We start from the raw sequence: 16,794 nt of genomic DNA, 5'->3' as shown, positions 1-16,794 counted from the left end.
AGTATCGGTGCCGAGGAAAGCTGAGTGTGCCGGAGTGCAAGAGGAGGAGTATCGGTGCTGGGGAAAGATGGGTGTGCCAGAGTGCAAGAGGAGGAGTATCGGTGCCGGGGAAAGCCGAGTGTGCCAGAGTGCAAGAGGAGGAGTATCGGTGCCGGGGAAAGCTGGGTGTGCCAGAGTGCAAGAGGAGGAGTATCGGTGCCCGGGAAAGCTGGGTGTGCCAGAGTGCAAGAGGAGGAGTATCGGTGCCGAGGAAAGCTGGGTGTGCCGGGGTGCAGGAGGAGGAGTATCGGTGCCGGGGAAAGCTGGGTGTGCCAGAGTGCAAGAGGAGGAGTATCGGTGCCGAGGAAAGCTGAGTGTGCCGGAGTGCAAGAGGAGGAGTATCGGTGCTGGGGAAAGATGGGTGTGCCAGAGTGCAAGAGGAGGAGTATCGGTGCCGGGGAAAGCCGAGTGTGCCAGAGTGCAAGAGGAGGAGTATCGGTGCCGGGGAAAGCTGGGTGTGCCAGAGTGCAAGAGGAGGAGTATCGGTGCCGGGGAAAGCTGGGTGTGCCAGAGTGCAAGAGGAGGAGTATCGGTGCCGAGGAAAGCTGGGTGTGCCGGGGTGCAGGAGGAGGAGTATCGGTGCCGGGGAAAGCTGGGTGTGCCAGAGTGCAAGAGGAGGAGTATCGGTGCCGAGGAAAGCTGGGTGTGCCGGAGTGCAAGAGGAGGAGTATCGGTGCCGGGGAAAGCTGGGTGTGCCGGAGTGCAAGAGGAGGAGTATCGGTGCCGGGGAAAGCTGGGTGTGCCAGAGTGCAAGAGGAGGAGTATCGGTGCCGAGGAAAGCTGAGTGTGCCGGAGTGCAAGAGGAGGAGTATCGGTGCCGGGGAAAGCTGGGTGTGCCGGGGTGCAGGAGGAGGAGTATCGGTGCCGGGGAAAGCTGGGTGTGCCAGAGTGCAAGAGGAGGAGTATCGGTGCCGAGGAAAGCTGAGTGTGCCGGAGTGCAAGAGGAGGAGTATCGGTGCCGGGGAAAGCTGGGTGTGCCAGAGTGCAAGAGGAGAAGTATCGGTGCCGGGGAAAGCTGGGTGTGCGCCAGTCTGTGACACAGTGCGGCTGTGCGATCAGCTCATTGTCAGCCTGTATGATAGGGGAGTGATAGCAGCCGAGCCCCAATTATAGCCCACCCAAAGTACATACATGGGGGCACTGTGGATATCACTGTTGTTATGGGGGCACTGTGGCTGTTATTATGGGGGCACTGTGGATATCACTGTTATTATGGGGGCACTGTGGATGTTATTATGGGGGCACTGTGGCTGTTATTATGGGGGCAATGTGGATATCACTGTTATTATGGGGGCACTGTGGATGTCACTGTTATTATGGGGGCACTGTGGATGTCACTGTTATTATGGGGGCACTGTGGCTGTTATTATGGAGGCACTGTGGCTGTTATTATGGAGGCACTGTGGCTGTTATTATGGGGGCACTGTGGCTGTTATTATGGAGGCACTGTGGCTGTTATTATGGGGGCACTGTGGCTGTTATTATGGGGGCACTGTGGCTGTTATTATGGGGGCACTGTGGCAGTTATTATGGAGGCACTGTGGCTGTTATTATGGGGGCACTGTGGCTGTTATTATGGGGGCAATGTGGCTGTTATTATGGGGGCACTGTGGCTGTTATTACGAGGGCACTGTGGCTGTTATTATGGGGGCAATGTGGCTGTTATTATGGAGGCACTGTGGCTGTTATTATGGGGGCACTGTGGCTGTTATTATGGGTACACTGTGGCAGTTGTTATGGGGGCACTGTGGCTGTTATTATGGGGGCACTGTGGCTGTTATTATGGGGGCACTGTGGCTGTTATTATGGAGGCACTGTGGCAGTTATTATGGGGGCACTGTGGCTGTTATTATGGGGGCACTGTGGCTGTTATTATGGGGTCACTGTGGCTGTTATTATGGGGGCACTGTGGCTGTTATTATGGAGGCACTGTGGCTGTTATTATGGAGGCACTGTGGCTGTTACTATGGGGGCACTGTGGCTGTTATTATGGGGTCACTGTGGCTGTTATTATGGGGTCACTGTGGCTGTTATTATGGGGGCACTGTGGCTGTTATTATGGGGGCACTGTGGCTGTTATTATGGGTACACTGTGGCAGTTGTTATGGGGGCACTGTGGCTGTTATTATGGGGGCACTGTGGCTGTTATTATGGGGGCACTGTGGCTGTTATTATGGAGGCACTGTGGCAGTTATTATGGGGGCACTGTGGCTGTTATTATGGGGGCACTGTGGCTGTTATTATGGGGTCACTGTGGCTGTTATTATGGGGGCACTGTGGCTGTTATTATGGAGGCACTGTGGCTGTTATTATGGAGGCACTGTGGCTGTTACTATGGGGGCACTGTGGCTGTTATTATGGGGTCACTGTGGCTGTTATTATGGGGTCACTGTGGCTGTTATTATGGGGGCACTGTGGCTGTTATTATGGAGGCACTGTGGCTGTTATTATGGGGTCACTGTGGCTGTTATTATGGGGTCACTGTGGCTGTTATTATGGGGGCACTGTGGCTGTTATTATGGGGTCACTGTGGCTGTTATTATGGGGTCACTGTGGCTGTTATTATGGGGGCACTGTGGCTGTTATTATGGAGGCACTGTGGCTGTTATTATGGGGGCACTGTGGCTGTTATTATGGGGGCACTGTGGCTGTTATTATGGGGGCACTGTATGCGGTTTTTCTTGTGACTGCTTCAGTCTCTTTTCCCTTCCCAATATGGCGTCTCGGTCACGATGGTTGTACTGCGCCTGCGCACTAGGAGAATGACCTTCTCGTCATGGCGTCTGGCTTGTGCTGTGCACGTTTTACGTGCGTGTGATCGTTGTCGTATACGTGCGCGCTCCCGGCAGCTCGGGCCCTTCCTCTTCTGTCGCTGCTTGTGAAGATGGCGGCTCCGTGACCGGGGAGAAGCGGCCGCACCGTGTGAGAGAGCGGCCTCGCCGGGTGAGAGCTGGGTGCTGTCATGGCGGCTCCGGAGCGGCCTCATTGCCGCTGCTGTCTCACCCTCTGCTCCGGGTGTCGCCTCACTGCTGGCTCCTCATCACTGCTGCAGACCAGGGATTGTCAGCTCTGCTGCAGGTGTCAGATGTCTTTGCTGCCCGCGCTGTTGTCTCTGGTTTCAGCCTCTGGTTGTTATTGTTGTTACCTTCTTATTCTTGTTATACTGGAATCTCCATAGTAACAGCGCAATCCCCCATAATCAGTCATCTCCATAGAGACGGGGGAGCCTCAGTGTATATGGGGGGGAGCGGGCTGGGCGCCCCACGGCGTGTTGTGGGGGTGGGGAGCGGTCTGTGCTCCCCACAGCGTATGTGGGGGGGGGGGGGGGAGTGGGCTGGGCGCCCCATAGCATGTAGGGTAGGGGGAGTGGGTCGTGCGCCCCGCGGCGTATATGGGGGTGGGGAGCGGTCTGTGCTCCCCACAGCGTATGTGGGTGGGGGGGGGGGGGGGAGTGGGCCGGGCGCCCCATAGCATGTAGGGTAGGGGGGAGTGGGTCGTGCGCCCCGCGGCGTATATGGGGGTGGGGAGCGGTCTGTGCTCCCCACAGCGTATGTGGGGGGGGGGGAAGTGGGCCGGGCGCCCCATAGCGTGTAGGGTAGGGGGAGTGGGTCGTGCGCCCCGCGGCGTATATGGGGGTGGGGAGCGGTCTGTGCTCCCCACAGCGTATGTGGGGGGGGGGGGGAGTGGGCCGGGCGCCCCATAGCGTGTAGGGTAGGGGGAGTGGGTCGTGCGCCCTGCGGTGTATATGGGGGTGGGGAGCGGTCTGTGCTCCCCACAGCGTATGTGGGGGGGGGAATGGGCCGGGCGCCCCATAGCATGTAGGGTAGGGGGAGTGGGTCGTGCGCCCCACGGCGTATATGGGGGTGGGGAGCGGTCTGTGCTCCCCACAGCGTATGTGTGTGGGGGGGGGGGGGGGGAGTGGGCTGGGCGCCCCATAGCGTGTAGGGTAGGGGGAGTGGGTCGTGCGCCCCGCGGTGTATATGGGGGTGGGGAGCGGTCTGTGCTCCCCACAGCGTATGGGGGGGGGGGAATGGGCCGGGCGCCCCATTGCATGTAGGGTAGGGGGAGTGGGTCGTGCGCCCCACGGTGTATATGGGGGTGGGGAGCGGTCTGTGCTCCCCACAGCGTATGTGTGGGGGGGGGAGTGGGCCGGGCGCCCCATAGCGTGTAGGGGGTGGGGGGGGGGAGTGGGCCGGGCGCCCCATAGCGTGTAGGGGAGGGGGAGTGGGTCGTGCGCCCCACGGTGTATATGGGGGGGGGGAGTGGGCTGGGCGCCCCATAGCGTGTAGGGGAGGGGGAGTGGGTCGTGCGCCCCGTGGCGTATATGGGGGGGTGCGGGCCGGGCTCCCCGCGGCATGTAGGGCGGGGGGGGGGAGCGGAGTGGGCTGTCTGCGCTCCCTCTACTCCTGGGGCGTTATAGTCCACCCTGCCCTCATCCATGTTCTGTGCTGTATGGGGTGTCGTGAGCCCTCTATTTTGGGGCGCCCTGTTTGTTTCTGCCCCCCATCAGTACACACTGAACAAAAATATAAACACAACATTATTATTTTTCTCCCATTTTTCCTGAGCTGCCTGATCTGAGACCCCCCGCTGGACACATACGGGCTTCTCCTCTCAGAGATCGATCCCGTGTCTAGATCTGTGTTAGTGAGATCTTCTCCTCCTCACAGTCCGGCAGATGCTGATCACACACAGGGGTCTCAGGCGGCCACAATAAGAAGCCGCTCTACAATGTGCAGGGTTACAGTACTGGGGGTCCGGAGAGTCCGTGTCTGCCCCCATTTGCCTCTCGCAGTGCAGCACCGCTCCTTCCCATAGAGCTGATCAGGTTGGTGATTGTTGCTCCTCTTCAATGGCTGAGAAGCTGCTGGATATTGGCAGGAGCCTGAACACGCAGTCGTAGTCACTGATCCGGAGGTTGGATCAGTGGTGACCCGTCCGGAGAGCGCGCCGCCGTGCCTTATCCTGCTGCAGTGTGGGGCGATGGTCGTGGATGAATCGCACAACAATGGCCTCCGGATCTGTCACTATCTGTGCAGTCACAATGCCACCAATACGAGGCACCTGTGCAGTAATCGTGTGTGATCAGCTCTGGAGAGGTCGCTCTGCGAGGAGGACGGATCTCCGCAGAGGAGAAGATCTCACTAACGCAGAATTATACATATTTGTGAATAATAGAGAGAAAAAGTCTGAGATCTGTGAGTTCAACTCATGAAAAATGGGGGGAAAACAAGTGTGTTGTGTTTATATTGTTCAGTGTAGATTGTGGGGCTCTTGATGTAGTCTGTGTCTGTGGCTACCCCAGGCCAGTGGTGGTCACCGGCTACTGACGACGGAGGCAGCGGCCCTCTGTATTGTTCTATCAAATCCCCTGGTTCTGTGTTGCAGGGATATTGAGGGGTCCACGTCACTATGTCTGGACTCTGGGGGGCTTTGTTTGTGCCCCTCTCTTCGAGCGTCTGTCTGTGAATGTTGGGGCTAATTACCATCCTCTCTTTGTCCTGACGCTCAGCCTCCTTTCACGCCGTTGATTGTCTGCAGCTGTACAGTGACTTCACCACACTCAGGTGATCGTCCGCAGCTGAACGGCTTCACTTCTGTTATGTCAGTGTCCCGTGGGTTTGAGCCTCTTTACATCAGACACGGCCGCTGTTCTGGATGTGACCCTCTCTGCGTCCTGTAGAGAGATGACCTCCATGTCTTGCAGAGCATCATGGGATATTGGCTCTGTTGTGCGTGTGTTAGCCACGGCTTCCCTTAAAGGGGATGTCCCACAAACATCACAGCTTTGGTATAGATGATCAGTGACTTGCTGGGACCCGAAAGTGCATGACAAGCAGGGGCCCCCTTGGTGATTGGAGCGGCAGTGAGCATGTGCAACCTCTGCTCCACTCTCTGCAGGGGTGGTGGTCTCTACCGCTCCATACACAGGGGGCTTCAGGCCTCCCATTCTTGCCCTCCTCAGTCCTGTGAGTCCTGTGGTGATAGCACAGCCGCAGAGGCCTCAGGCTTTGGGCAGCGCCGTGTTTGGGGCTGATGTGTCTGACATGGAGGCGACTGAGCGGCTGGTCCCGGAGCTGACAATCTATTGTGCTGGGTGGAGTCCAATCTGCTCTGCTGGGAAGGTCCAGGCGTGGAGCTGCAGGCATGCTGGTACCTGTGGTTCCACTATGGATCCAGTGCAGCTCTGGTTTCTTTCTCATGACTGTAGTTGAGGTGCCCAGGCGGGTTGTGCCGTCTGCCATTAATATTAGTGAATGGTGGGGGTGATCGGAGGGTGACGGCATCCTCTCTGTGGGGCGTTGGCGGCCGTCTGTCTGTGGGGCGTCCTCCGTCTCTCCGTGGTTAGATGGCGTTGTGTTTTTGCTGCTCGGTATCGTACCCCCCAGGTAGTAATGGGCCTTTGGTGACCGATTCTGGGGTCTCGTATGAATCTGATTCGGATCTGCGACGGTTTTGACCTGCTTTCCTCTGATTTCTGTGTTTTTGCGCTGTGGTTATCGTGTTATCGTGCTCCGGTCTGCACCTCGTCTGCTCTTGCGGATGTGTCCAGAGACCCCCGGACTTGTCTGAGCTGCAGCTTTATTTGTCCCCCCCCCTCCCATTAACCCTCTGACGTCTGCTCTCTTGCAGGACGTGCCATGGCCGGCTCCTCGGAGAGTGAAGATGACGCGTTCATGGCCATAGATGGAGAGGAGGCAGTGGAGGGGACCATGGAGCAGGACGAGGAGGCCGCATCTGGGGGGGCCAAGCACCGGCGCTCCATGTGCGAGCTGCCGGAGGAGGTCCTGGAGTACATCCTGTCCTTCCTCTCTCCGTATCAGGAGCACAAGACGGCGGCGCTGGTGTGTAAGCAGTGGTACCGGCTCATCAAGGGTAAGACGCAGCTTCTTGCCCCCCCCCGCACTGCAGCCGCCATGTCCTGAGCTCGTACCGTGGGGGTCCTGTCCACATCAGGCGGTCTGTGCATGCCACATATACGGGTAGACCCCCGGGAGGGGTCCACGCTGGGCTTGTGCGGTCTGTTACCGTGATGAGGCATAGCTCTGCACAGACGCTGGAGAAACGGATCACAGACAGGCACAATACAAGGACATGATGCAAAAGTCTACACACCCTAAACGTCCTGAACTGTCTGTGTTCTGGCAGCGTCTCCCCTGATTGCTTCTCGGCTTCTGCTCGGTCTCTTCACCATTTATAGTAATTGATAAGAACATTTCTGCTCGACGTCCAGAGACGACAGCGTCTTATATTCTCCTGGGTCTCCCCAGACCGCGGCCTGTAATGGAGGGGCCGCGGGGGTCCATCGCTGGGCACGGGCCGTCTGTATCGGTCCTGAGGGTTATGCTGGTGCATGTCGGCGTATATACGTGTGTGTGAATAATATAATATAATATAAATTTCCTTCCTCTGCCTCCAGGAGTCGCTCACCAGTGTTACCATGGATTCATTAAGGCCGTTCATGATGGAAATATCCAGTGGGAGAGCCGCACATACCCGTACCCCGGGACCCCAATAACCCAGCGCTTCTCGCACAGTGAGTACAGCACAGATGACTGACGGCAGGAGACAGTGCAGGGCTGCGGGGGTTAACAACACATCACTGGGGTGCGGAGGAGCCTGGTCTTAAAGGGACCTTTCTGTACCCCAGCAATCTGGCCAGTGATCAGCCCATATGAGCACTGCCAGCAGTGAGGGTCTCTGGACCCCCGGGTGATATGTACCATCCACTGCTGTCATTGCCGGCTGTTACAGATTATTAGTCGGGGGTCCTCTGCTCGGCCTCCGCACTGGATGATGGGAGTTTTGCTGTAGATGAATGTCCGGGCGTCGTTGCTGCCGCAGTTCACACTTTGCTGCTTGCACTTATGAGGCTTTTCCCCCAGGTGCTTGTTACTACGACTCCAACCAGTCCATGTACGTGTTCGGCGGCTGCACGCAGAGCAGCTGTAACGCCGCCTTCAATGACTTGTGGCGACTGGACCTGAACAGCAAAGAATGGATCCGTCCTCTGGCATCAGGTGGGTGCCGCCTGTTCTGGGGGTCTTTCTATGGGAGCCGGAGATGTAGATGCTGTAGACATCTCGTTGTGTTCGTCTATTAATGCTGCGGGGATGGAGGCAAAACACCGAGGTTTGACATCCGCACGGTCCTGTGCCCCATCACTCTGAGTAATGGGGGGGGATCTGTGGATGATAGGACATGGCCTCGTACACATCTCCGGATGCTCCCCCGTCTCTGGGATCCGGATGATTTACAGTCGGAGATGAGATTTCAGTATTAACCCTTCCCATACAGCAACATGATTCCCAGCGCTCTCTGAGAATACGCTGCGGAGCATTATCCCACGAGAGAGGCCACGCACAGTTCCACCCTGCTCAGCTGGCCCGGTCCCACCCTGCTCAGCTGGCCCGGTCCCACCCTGCTCAGCTGGCCCGGTCCCACCCTGCTCAGCTGGCCCGGTCCCACCCTGCTCAGCTGGCCCGGTCCCACCCTGCTCAGCTGGCCCGGTCCCACCCTGCTCAGCTGGCCCGGTCCCACCCTGCTCAGCTGGCCGCATCGGGCCAGCAGGCATTAGCTCATTGTCTCTGGCAAGCTGCCCAGAAGCTGTCGTAACTTGTGCCCAGGTGGGGTGGGGGGGCATCTGTTGTTGAGGCCAGGCGATGGCGGATTTCCCTTGAAGACGATGTGTAGGTTTCGTTGCCTTTGTTCAGGCGCTTTTTCCGCACCTTGGTGCTGTGATACTTGTGATACTGGCGTCGTTAACCCCTTCCTAACAGATAATTTTAGTTCTTGTGTTTTCTTTTTTTTTCTCTCCTCTGCTTCGTCCTGGGGACGATATGTTTTGTATTTTCCCATCCACATACCCGCATTGGGGCTTGTTCGTGGCTGGGCTGGTGTCACCATTCACTTTACCAAATATTGTACTGAAAGCGGGGTAAAAATCCAAGTGCAGTGAAATGGCCAAAAAAAACCCCCCATTTCCTGAAGATCCGGCCTCTTCTCTGCCGACGCTGTGAGGGCGCGGGGTGCAGGTCCGGCTGGAGATGTTTGGGGGTCACTTCCACATTCGGATCACACACAACCTTGTAGAGACCCTTCCTGACTCCGCTCCGTGCGCCCAACATGGGACGGACGTCCAGGATCTGACGGCTTCAGGCTTCCCTGTAAAGACTCGGCCGGTGATTGACTGGTGGAGCAGAGTTTATTGCGTCACAGCCGTTTGAAGGGTCAGACCTTCAGTTATAGCAGTGGCTCTCAGGCTCTGGGGTGAAATCTGCCATGGGGCGACGACCCTGTGAGCGCTCAGCGCCCGTCGGCATCGCTGTGCCACGCTTCCCACAGCCGTCGGTGGTGCTGTCGGCTCTCACACCGGCTCTGCTGACTCCGTCATTCCCGCACACCCGGCTGGGCCGTGACCCCCGTGGGCCCCCCAGTCTTCTGGGTGTCTGTAGATCTGACCCTTTACCCTTCACCCTTCTCTGCCCGGGATCCCTCGGGAACTTGGCAGGAGTTTTTCCCACCAGTCTCTGGCATCAGAACTGGATTCCTGTCTGGGGGAGGGGCGCCTATATTTATACCGTACGGGAGCGTTGTACCGCACCTGCGTGCAGAAATAATGCCGCAGCGAGGCTGGCCCAGATGTCTCACCGTCTCCATTAACCCATTACTGACAGGACATGCGATGTCTGGTGCAGGTGTGTGCCGCGGGCTCCGGGGCCGACTGCGACCGCTACTGGCTCCGTTCACTGCTGTTAACCCCTTAAATGCCACTGGTAACGACCGACAGCGGCATTTATTGCAGACCCAATGGAGAATCTGTTTAGGTGCCCATTGCCTCTTGTCCCATGAGGTGACTGCCAAAGTACAAAAATGAAACCTGCCTGTGGGGGAAGGGGTTAACCCCAGCCGTGTTAACCCTCACACTGCTGGCCGCACAGATCTGACCCCTCGTCTGTTTCCCAGGTTCCTATCCGTCCCCCAAGGCCGGGGCCACACTGGTCGTGTACAAGGAGCTGCTGGTTCTCTTCGGGGGGTGGACGCGGCCGAGCCCGTACCCCTTACATCAGCCCGAACGCTTCTTTGATGAGATCCATACGTACTCCCCGTCTAAGAACTGGTAAGATGTGATCCCACATGTCAGGGTCCCAGGGAGGATAACCCCCCCATCGGACGGCACTAGTGATAGTCATGACACGCGACCGGCGAGGTTCATGCTGGCGTCTGTCGTCCCGGCTTTTCTGTAATAACCACATGTCGTCTTTCCAGGTGGAACTGCATTGTGACCACCCACGGCCCCCCGCCGATGGCCGGCCACTCATCCTGTGTGATCGGTGACAAGATGATCGTCTTCGGGGGATCTCTAGGTTCTCGACAAATGTAAGATGACTTTGTATTCACCTGCAATACTAATGTCCTGAGTGCGGCCGACAGCATAGGAAATGGGGCGAAAACTGGGATCCGGCACCCGACAGGCGCAGACAGAAAGCCCTCTCCCCCCGGCGGTGCCGCAGGGGCCGCACACTCAGGATGGGCCTGTAGGTGAATGGTGTTATGGGAAGAACACACAATGTTTGTACCAGACGGGGTCTTCATAGTGTAGACCGCGGGCATGGAGCGGTGCCAAAGAAAGCAGCCGTGATTGGACCAGCACCTCGCATGTGACCGGGCCACGGGGAAGGTGGTGATGCACATGGGGCTTCCTCCATGGCGTCCTGCACATGGGGCTTCCTCCATGGCGTCCTGCACATGGGGCTTCCTCCATGGCGTCCTGCACATGGGGCTTCCTCCATGGCGTCCTGCACATGGGGCTTCCTCCATGGCGTCCTGCACATGGGGCTTCCTCCATGGCGTCCTGCACATGGGGCTTCCTCCATGGCGTCCTGCACATGGGGCTTCCTCCATGGCGTCCTGCACATGGGGCTTCCTCCATGGCGTCCTGCACATGGGGCTTCCTCCATGGCGTCCTGCACATGGGGCTTCCTCCATGGCGTCCTGCACATGGGGCTTCCTCCATGGCGTCCTGCACATGGGGCTTCCTCCATGGCGTCCTGCACATGGGGCTTCCTCCATGGCGTCCTGCACATGCGTTTTTAGGACCTTTCAACTGCGGCTTTGTCTTCAGACTGTCGGATTTGGATACCCTGATGTGTTAGCTCCTTTGCCCCCTAGACCTCGGTGGTCTCAGTGGCGCTTGCTGCATGTGTGGTCCTCGTACCATCTACCGCTGACTCGCCCCATCAGTGCGGCTCGGTACCGGTCTGTTATTGTATGTGACCCGAGGCCGATCCGTCCAAGGGAGAGGACGCACCGGAAGAACCGCGGCAGAGGACGGATCGGAGGGGAATACAAACTCCCCTGAGGTGATAAGTCCATGTTCACACTGGAGGAGAGCGCTGAGTCTCGTCACGTGGCCGGTCCCGTCAGTGATGGAGCCTGTGTCGGTGAGTACACGCCAGGCCCTGACCGACCAGTGATGGAAACCTGCGCTCTCCTTTCCATCAGAGTCCTTCTTTACTGGACACAATAGGGTAGTCGATGATGAAGGACACAGATGGAAAGTGTTCGGACACTCTTCACTAGTGTGAACGCGGCCCAAGACGTGTCCTAAGTAGATGCATATGAATGCGCTCGTCTTCCAGGAGCAGTGACGTCTGGGTGCTCGACATGGAGCTGTGGTCGTGGTCCAAGCCCAACACCTCCGGTCCCAGCCCGCACCCCCGCGGAGGACAGTCCCAGGTACGCTCTGTGTCCCGTCCCTTCCCTCACATTGGGTAATGCGGGATAATAATGCGATTGTCCTTCCTTAATGCAGATTGTCATCGACATCGAGACGATCCTGATCCTGGGCGGCTGCGGAGGACCCAATGCGGTGAGCGTGAATACAGTGTACCATCTGTACCCCCCCCCTTGTTTGAATAATGTACCCCCCCCCCCCCCCCCCGGCCTCCGTGTGAATGATGTACACCCCGGCCCATGTCTGCGGCGCTGATGCGGGAGCTCTTCCGGTTTCAGCTCTTTAAGGACGCCTGGCTCCTGCACATGGACACGAGCCCCTGGACCTGGCAGCAGCTGAAAGTGGAAAATGAGGAGCACGGAGCCCCGGAGCTGTGGTGCCACCCGGCTTGTAGGGTAAGTGCTGCGCTCTCCTGCCCATAGGACGTTTTGCTCGCTGAACGTCTCCTGGGCACAGAATGGTCACCGTGTTTGCTCCATCCCTTGCAGGTCGGCCAGTGTGTGGTGGTGTTCAGCCAAGCGCCCAGCGGCCGCGCTCCTCTCAGTCCAAGCCTGAATTCCCGTCCATCACCGATCAGTGCGACTCCACCGGCCCTGGGGCCGGAGACCAGAGAATACCGATCACACTCCCCGGTCCGAGCGCCTGATGAAGCCCCTTGTGTAAATGGCCGCTGGGGAACTCTCAGGCCCCGGCCACCGCGGCAGACTGGAGGGGGGTCCCGAGAAGGCAGCCTCTCCCCCGCCAGGAGTGATGGTCTGTCTCCTGTCCTGAATGGGGGCAGCATATCGCCGGCGGCAGCCATGGACAGCGCCTTGCCAGTGATTTCCCCCTCTGCTGCTGACAGCTGTGAACACAAGGCAGCCCCCGTTCCTCCTCCTCGCTGGGGGTCTCTGCCGGAGCAGAAGGATTTATGTCTTGGTGCAGACAATTCTACATGGAAACGGGGGGATTTAGATCTTGACCCTACAAGTAGAAACCCACCTGAACAGACCAATGGAGTGCACTCACCCCCACACATCACGTCCACGCTTTCTGGAGCCGTGTCGCCTGGAGCCCTTCGCCGGGGGCTGGAAGCTGTCCGCGCCCTGGTCACTTCCTCACCCTCCTCATCACAGGGGGGCGCTAACCCCGTCAGCCCTCCTACCATCACCTCCCCCGGATCTCCCGGCAGTGGCTCAGAGGCCGCCTCAGCACGGCCTGGCCCGGCCCAGAGTGACGGCCATTCCCTGCCCACTATCGCCCGTCGTCTAGGTCATCACCCGCCCCAGTCGCTGAACGTGGGGAAGCCCTTATATCAGAGCATGAACTGTAAGCCCATGCAGATGTACGCCTTGGACATTCAGGGGACCTGCGAACGGGGACGAGTAAAATGGAAGGTGTTCAGCAACAGCTCCGTGATGGGACCCCCCGAGACCAGTCTGCACACAGTTGTGCAAGGCCGAGGGGAACTCATTATTTTCGGGGGTCTCATGGACAAAAAACAGAACGTCAAATATTACCCCAAAACCAACGCCTTGTATTTCGTAAGAGCCAAGAGATAATATGGACGTCAGAGACTTCAACCTGGAGATGTTCCCCCTCCTGGAGCCCTTTTTACATTATGTGCCCTATAATAACACGGTCCTATAAGTCCTGGATACAAACCAGTGTATAACCCGAGCGTCGCCCCCCGCCCTCCCGATGTGACCCCCTCTCTGCAATGGTCTGCAACACGTGCAAAGCCCCAATCTATGATGGGATGGGCCCCTAATCTACGGCCGGCGGGCCCCTAATCTACGGCCGACGGGGCCCTTCTGTATTTATGGTATTCTGGAAGAGGTCCGGGTTCTGTGCTAAACACTACAGTACCCCTCTGTCCTAATAGTAATAATGCTACTGCCCCTTTAATTCAGAAACTCACGAATGATTCTAACGCTACGGTACCCACCGTCCCTGGAGGGGGTCTCGGTACTGCAGGCGCTGGGCGTCGTAGGGTTAATCCCCCAGTATCCTGCGGTGCATTGTACAAGCGATGGCGGATCGTTTGTTCGTTTCGTCCCATTGAGGAAAAACAATTCGTTCTATTCCAGTAAAGGCGAAGCTTCTCGGTGCAGGGTCCCGGCACATTTGGGGTCCCGCGGTGGATTAGTCAGACGAGACTCCGGCAAGTGATCAGTAAGAAATGGGGAAAAAAAGTGACGACTCCGGGGCGGGAAGAGCAAAACGTTAGAAATCGAGTCCCTGCAGCCCCCCTCCCACCGCCGCCGTCCGATCAGGACCAAAAGCTTTAAAGTATAACACCGTCACAGAGACACCGTGCAGCCTCCATGTGCAGAGAGGAGGTGGACGGGAGCAGCAGCGGCCATCGCCCCTGATACTGCGGGGTCCACGGCCCGATCATTGGGGGGAGGGCGCTTTCCAGCCGATCATTAAATTATTGCCGCATTCTTTTATACAATCTGCATGGTCCTCCCCTCCCCCACCATTTGGTCTCTGCTCCGCCGAGCAGTCACCTGGTGTAGGTGGCGGCACCGGACACGGGCGTCTTTTTGACACTTGGTATCTGCCCCTGATTTAGGAGACGGATCGCAATAAAGTTCTCTGATTCTCATCTGCCCTCGCTGCCGTCAGTCACTGATTTATTAGTGTAAATTACAGCACGAGCGCCGACCCCTGAAGAAGACGAAGACCCCCAGATACAGTCAGCGGAGGGGAAAGGCGGCCTCCCCCCACCAGAGTGCTGAAATACCCGATCCCTTAGTTCTCAGGGAAAGATGAACAAGAGTGGGGGAGAGAAGGGCAGAGGTGTGCTGGAGGGGGTCATCAGGAGTGTCGGGGGGGGGAGGGGGCAGAGGAGTGCTGGGGGGGGGGAGGGGGCAGAGGTGTGGTGGGGAGAGGGGGCAGAGGTGTGGGGAGAGGGGGTCATCAGGAGTGTGGTGGGGAGAGGGGGCAGAGGTGTGGTGGGGAGAGGAGGCAGAGGTGCTGGAGGGGGTCATCAGGAGTGTGTGTGGGGGGGGGGGGCAGAGGAGTGCTGGGGGGGAGGGGGCAGAGGTGTGGTGGGGGAGGGGGCAGAGGTGTGGTGGGGGAGGGGGCAGAGGTGTGGTGGGGAGAGGGGGCTGAGGTGTGCTGGAGGGGGTCATCAGGAGTGTGGGGGGGAAGGGAGCAGAGGTGTGCTGGAGGGGGTCATCAGGAGTGTGGGGGGGGGCAGAGGAGTGCTGGGGGGGGGAAGGGGGCAGAGGTGTGGTGGGGAGAGGGGGCTGAGGTGTGGTGGGGAGAGGGGGCTGAGGTGTGCTGGGGGGGGGGAAGGGGGCAGAGGTGTGGTGGGGAGAGGGGGCTGAGGTGTGCTGGAGGGGGTCATCAGGAGTGTGGGGGGGAAGGGAGCAGAGGAGTGCTGGAGGGGGTCATCAGGAGTGTGGGGGGGAAGGGGGCAGAGGTGTGGTGGGGGAAGGGGGCAGAGGTGTGGTGGGGGAAGGGGGCAGAGGTGTGGGGAGAGGGGGCTGAGGTGTGCTGGAGGGGGTCATCAGGAGTGTGGGGGGGGGAGGGAGCAGAGGAGTGCTGGAGGGGGTCATCAGGAGTGTGGGGGGGAAGGGGGCAGAGGTGTGCTGGAGGGGGTCATCAGGAGTGTGGGGGGGGGGGCAGAGGTGTGGTGGGGGGAGGGGGCAGAGGTGTGGGGAGAGGGGGCTGAGGTGTGGTGGGGAGAGGGGGCTGAGGTGTGGTGGGGGGAGGGGGCAGAGGTGTGGGGAGAGGGGGCTGAGGTGTGGTGGGGGGAGGGGGCAGAGGTGTGGGGAGAGGGGGCTGAGGTGTGGTGGGGAGAGGGGGCTGAGGTGTGGTGGGGAGAGGGGGCTGAGGTGTGGTGGGGAGAGGGGGCTGAGGTGTGGTGGGGAGAGGGGGCTGAGGTGTGGTGGGGAGAGGGGGCTGAGGTGTGGGGAGAGGGGGCTGAGGTGTGCTGGAGGGGGTCATCAGGAGTGTGGGGGGGAAGGGAGCAGAGGTGTGGTGGGGAGAGGGGGCTGAGGTGTGCTGGAGGGGGTCATCAGGAGTGTGGGGGGAGAGGGGGCAGAGGTGTGGTGGGGAGAGGGGGCTGAGGTGTGCTGGAGGGGGTCATCAGGAGTGTGGGGGGGGAGGGGGCAGAGGAGTGCTGGGGGGGAAGGGGGCAGAGGTGTGCTGGAGGGGGTCATCAGGAGTGTGGGGGGGAAGGGAGCAGAGGAGTGCTGGAGGGGGTCATCAGGAGTGTGGTGGGGAGAGGGGGCTGAGGTGTGCTGGAGGGGGTCATCAGGAGTGTGGGGGGGGAGGGGGCAGAGGAGTGCTGGGGGGGGAAGGGGGCAGAGGTGTGGTGGGGAGAGGGGGTCATCAGGAGTGTGGGGGGGAAGGGAGCAGAGGAGTGGGGGGGGAGGGGGCAGAGGAGTGCTGGGGGGGGAAGGGGGCAGAGGTGTGCTGGAGGGGGTCATCAGGAGTGTGGGGGGGAAGGGAGCAGAGGAGTGTGGGGGGGAAGGGAGCAGAGGAGTGCTGGAGGGGGTCATCAGGAGTGTGGGGGGGGAAGGGGGCAGAGGTGTGGGGAGAGGGGGCAGAGGTGTGCTGGAGGGGGTCATCAGGAGTGTGGGGGGGGAAGGGGGCAGAGGTGTGGGGAGAGGGGGCAGAGGTGTGCTGGAGGGGGTCATCAGGAGTGTGGGGGGGGAAGGGAGCAGAGGAGTGCTGGAGGGGGTCATCAGGAGTGTGGGGGGGGAAGGGAGCAGAGGAGTGCTGGAGGGGGTCATCAGGAGTGTGGGGGGGGAAGGGAGCAGAGGAGTGCTGGAGGGGGTCATCAGGAGTGTGGGGGGGGAAGGGAGCAGAGGAGTGCTGGAGGGGGTCATCAGGAGTGTGGGGGGGAAGGGAGCAGAGGAGTGCTGGAGGGGGTCATCAGGAGTGTGGGGGGGAAGGGGGCAGAGGTGTGCTGGAGGGGGTCATCAGGAGTGTGGGGGGGGGCAGAGGTGTGGGGGGAGGGGGCAGAGGTGTGGGGAGAGGGGGCTGAGGTGTGGTGGGGAGAGGGGGCTGAGGTGTGGTGG

General features: G+C 59.5%; 1 protein-coding gene across 1 annotated transcript; it reads left to right on the top strand.

Annotated features, from left to right (window-relative positions):
* The first annotated feature begins 2,834 nt into the window (after window positions 1-2,834).
* FBXO42 (F-box protein 42) lies at window positions 2,835-14,366 on the top strand. Its single transcript, XM_073656138.1, has 10 exons — window positions 2,835-2,982; window positions 6,673-6,915; window positions 7,460-7,576; window positions 7,926-8,060; window positions 10,006-10,159; window positions 10,309-10,419; window positions 11,682-11,778; window positions 11,855-11,911; window positions 12,055-12,171; window positions 12,265-14,366. The coding sequence occupies exons 2-10, from the start codon at window positions 6,681-6,683 to the stop codon at window positions 13,315-13,317; spliced, it is 2,076 nt and encodes a 691-aa protein (XP_073512239.1). The 5' UTR covers window positions 2,835-2,982; window positions 6,673-6,680; the 3' UTR covers window positions 13,318-14,366.
* Window positions 14,367-16,794: the final 2,428 nt, after the last annotated feature.

Source organism: Phyllobates terribilis, unplaced genomic scaffold, assembly GCF_046119375.1.
Source record: "Phyllobates terribilis strain yellow unplaced genomic scaffold, ASM4611937v1 Scaffold_12__6_contigs__length_324123572, whole genome shotgun sequence".
NCBI lineage: Eukaryota > Metazoa > Chordata > Amphibia > Anura > Dendrobatidae > Phyllobates > Phyllobates terribilis.
This window is presented reverse-complemented; position numbering and strand designations above follow the sequence as displayed.